Source organism: Sinocyclocheilus anshuiensis, unplaced genomic scaffold, assembly GCF_001515605.1.
Source record: "Sinocyclocheilus anshuiensis isolate Anshui unplaced genomic scaffold, SAMN03320099.WGS_v1.1 scaffold154, whole genome shotgun sequence".
Taxonomy (NCBI): domain Eukaryota; kingdom Metazoa; phylum Chordata; class Actinopteri; order Cypriniformes; family Cyprinidae; genus Sinocyclocheilus; species Sinocyclocheilus anshuiensis.
This window is the reverse complement of record NW_015546101.1, coordinates 2,604,945-2,607,808: the sequence shown is the minus strand read 5'-3', so window position 1 is coordinate 2,607,808 and position 2,864 is coordinate 2,604,945. Positions and strand designations below refer to the sequence as shown.

The following is a 2,864-nucleotide window of genomic DNA, read 5'->3' as shown; positions in this document are numbered from 1 at the left end:
TATTTTGTAAATTTCCTACTGTAAATATATCAAAACTTAATTTCTGATTAGTAATATGCATTGCTAAGAACTTCAACTTTAAAGGCGATTTTCTCAATATTTTGATTTTTTTTAAATAGTTGTATCTCTGCCAAATGTTGTCCTATCATAACAAAAATCTTTCAGATGATGTATACATCTCATTTTCGAAAAATTTACCCTTATGACTGGTTTTGTGGTCCAGGGTCATATATGTTTATGTCGTGTCAGATGAGGCTCACGCAGCCTGAGTGAGAGAGAGACTCGTGCAGAAATCAAAACAAATGAGCACAACAGCACACAAAGTAACTCACAGAAATAGATACATACTACGGTAGGAAAAAAAAAAAGATATTTATTATATATGATATAGGTAAGCAACATTACACGACCTAGATGTTTACCCGAATATCAACACAATTGCAATGCGACACTGATTTTTTACAATAGTGTTAAAATGAAGTGACTTACATTTTAGACACAATATTGACTTTTTTTGCTCAGTTTCGGAAATGAAAATCGTTCCAATCAAAGCCACAGCAGAACTGTTGTGTCTCCGAGAAACACAGCAGTGTTTCGTTAATGAATGAATCCACGTTTTTGAATGAATCGAGTGATTCAGTAACCCATTCATAAAGACAGCGGCCCTGTCCCAAATGGCACACTTCATGCGCACTTGCGGTCTTGCGAACTTACAATGGCCGCCGCGTGCGCATGTCCGTTAAGTCCATGAGACCATAGGGCAGGGTTCCTCAAATCTGGTAACAACTCTACAGTTTCTTATTATTCTAACTGAATTCATTGAAACAATGTAAGAATTTGATGTGAAAGATGGAAAAAATGACCATTTATAGTATTTATTCATAGTGGGAAATGACATCTGTTCTGTTTTGTTATACAGCAACTAATTTCTACCTATTTCCAGTCACAGAGCACTTTATTTTTAGAGTTGTTTAAGTGAGAGAACATCTGTAACTTAGTCCAGATTGGGGGAATTGTAATGTTTAATAATTTCTTTTATTATGTAAATATTTTTTTTTGCATTGGATGAAGTAGAACTGGAATCGGCCAAGAAAAGTGCAATCGGTGCATCTCTAGTTTTTTGTTTCTCAAGTAAACACTACATGCAGTCTTAGTCATGATATGCTACTTAATGTCAAATAACTTCAAGTAGTCCAAATATACTTTTTGTTAATGCTGAGTTGTTTTAGCTTTAAACCACTTTTTATTACATTTAGATGAAAGATTGCAAAGACAAAATATTGTTTAATGCAACGGAAGTGTACATCATCTCATATATGTTGTTTATACTAGTCATTTTTATTTAATTTTAATTTTTAATTTTATTATTATTTACAAAACAGTTGAACTCTTGTCCAATTATGGAGCTTGAACTGATGACACATTCTTTATTGCTAACAGGAAATGGAGCCTTATCTTCCTTTCCCCAGCAAGTGTGCCCGATTCTGTCTGTCTGGAGCAACTGTTCTCTTTTGGGTGAGTTAGTAAGATAAACAGTACAATTGTATTATATAGATAGAGGTTATCAGTCACTATTACACAGCTCTTTGGAATACTTGATTATGATTGGTCAATCATATTTTGCAGTATGTTCTTTTAAACTGTACATTTGACCTTTTATCTTGGCTACCAATTACTTACACTTTGGTAGCTCATTTAAACAAAGATAAGTCTGTTAAGAAGTCCTTCCCTCTCTTTGTGTTTTGTCAGACGTGTCTGATAGTGGCCTGTATAATGGGAGTGATCGCTTACAGATTGGCAGTTTATGCAGCGTTTGCCAGCGTCATGAAGGACAGCCCCACCAGTAAGATCCAGCTGGTGGGCTCTCTCATCACCCCTCAACTTGCCACCTCTGTCACTGCTTCCTGCATCAACTTTGTCATTATCCTCATCCTCAACTTCCTCTATGAGCATGTGGCCATTTGGATCACTGATATGGGTGAGCGAAAACACAAGAAATTAGAGTTGTTTGACACGTTAAATGCATTTCAGTCTCTGGAAAATGGCAAGTTTTATAGTTTGCTTAATTAATACAGTTTATAATAAATGAGTATGTGTCCACTTTATTTATTCATTCATTTATTTGTTTATTTGTTGAGTAGCTATGTAATAAGTCAGATGGTCATCACAAAATTACCGTGTGTATTTGTTTTCTGATAATGACTGTACATTATACCTCACGTATTTGCTCATCTGTTTGTTGAGCTGCATGGAAAATATTTTACTATCTTCCTCTTTTTAACTCTCAGAGATCCCCAAGACCCATCTGGAGTATGAGAATAAGCTGACCATGAAGATGTTTATGTTCCAGTTTGTGAACTACTACTCTTCCTGTTTCTATGTGGCCTTCTTTAAAGGGAAGTTTGTGGGTTATCCGGGAAACTACACTTATATGTTTGGAAAGTGGAGCAAGCTGAGAAATGAAGAGGTGAGACTGTCTGAAATATTAGTATTTATGAGAACCTAATGTTCTTTCAGCTGAATATCAGAATAAGTAGCTCTAACATGACAATATGCATTTTATATTTAGTGTGCCCCTGGGGGCTGTCTGATTGAGCTAACCACACAGCTGCTTATCGTCATGGCTGGAAAACAAATGGTTGGGAACGTTCAAGAGGCTCTGTTGCCGTAAGCATTATATTGAACTTTGACCTCTAAGAATGTTTGTTTTTTACTTGTAATTTTATTGCACATGTGTTTTTTAAAATTGTCCTCTAGGCACTATCCATATACTGTATATCTAAAAAACACACACACATAATGGTCCCTTGTGCCTGTGTCACAGACTTCTCAGAAACTGGTGGGGCAGCAGGAAAGGGCGAAGT

General features: G+C 35.9%; 1 protein-coding gene across 1 annotated transcript in view; it reads left to right on the top strand.

The window, feature by feature from the left end:
- LOC107700366 (anoctamin-5-like) overlaps window positions 1-2,864 on the top strand; it is a 14,758-nt gene that overhangs the window by 4,080 nt on the left and 7,814 nt on the right. Inside the window, exons 6-7 of the mRNA XM_016501992.1 lie at window positions 1,441-1,515; window positions 1,750-1,978. Of these exons, the coding sequence (XP_016357478.1) occupies window positions 1,441-1,515; window positions 1,750-1,978 (304 nt within the window). The remainder of the gene's footprint in view (window positions 1-1,440; window positions 1,516-1,749; window positions 1,979-2,864) is intronic.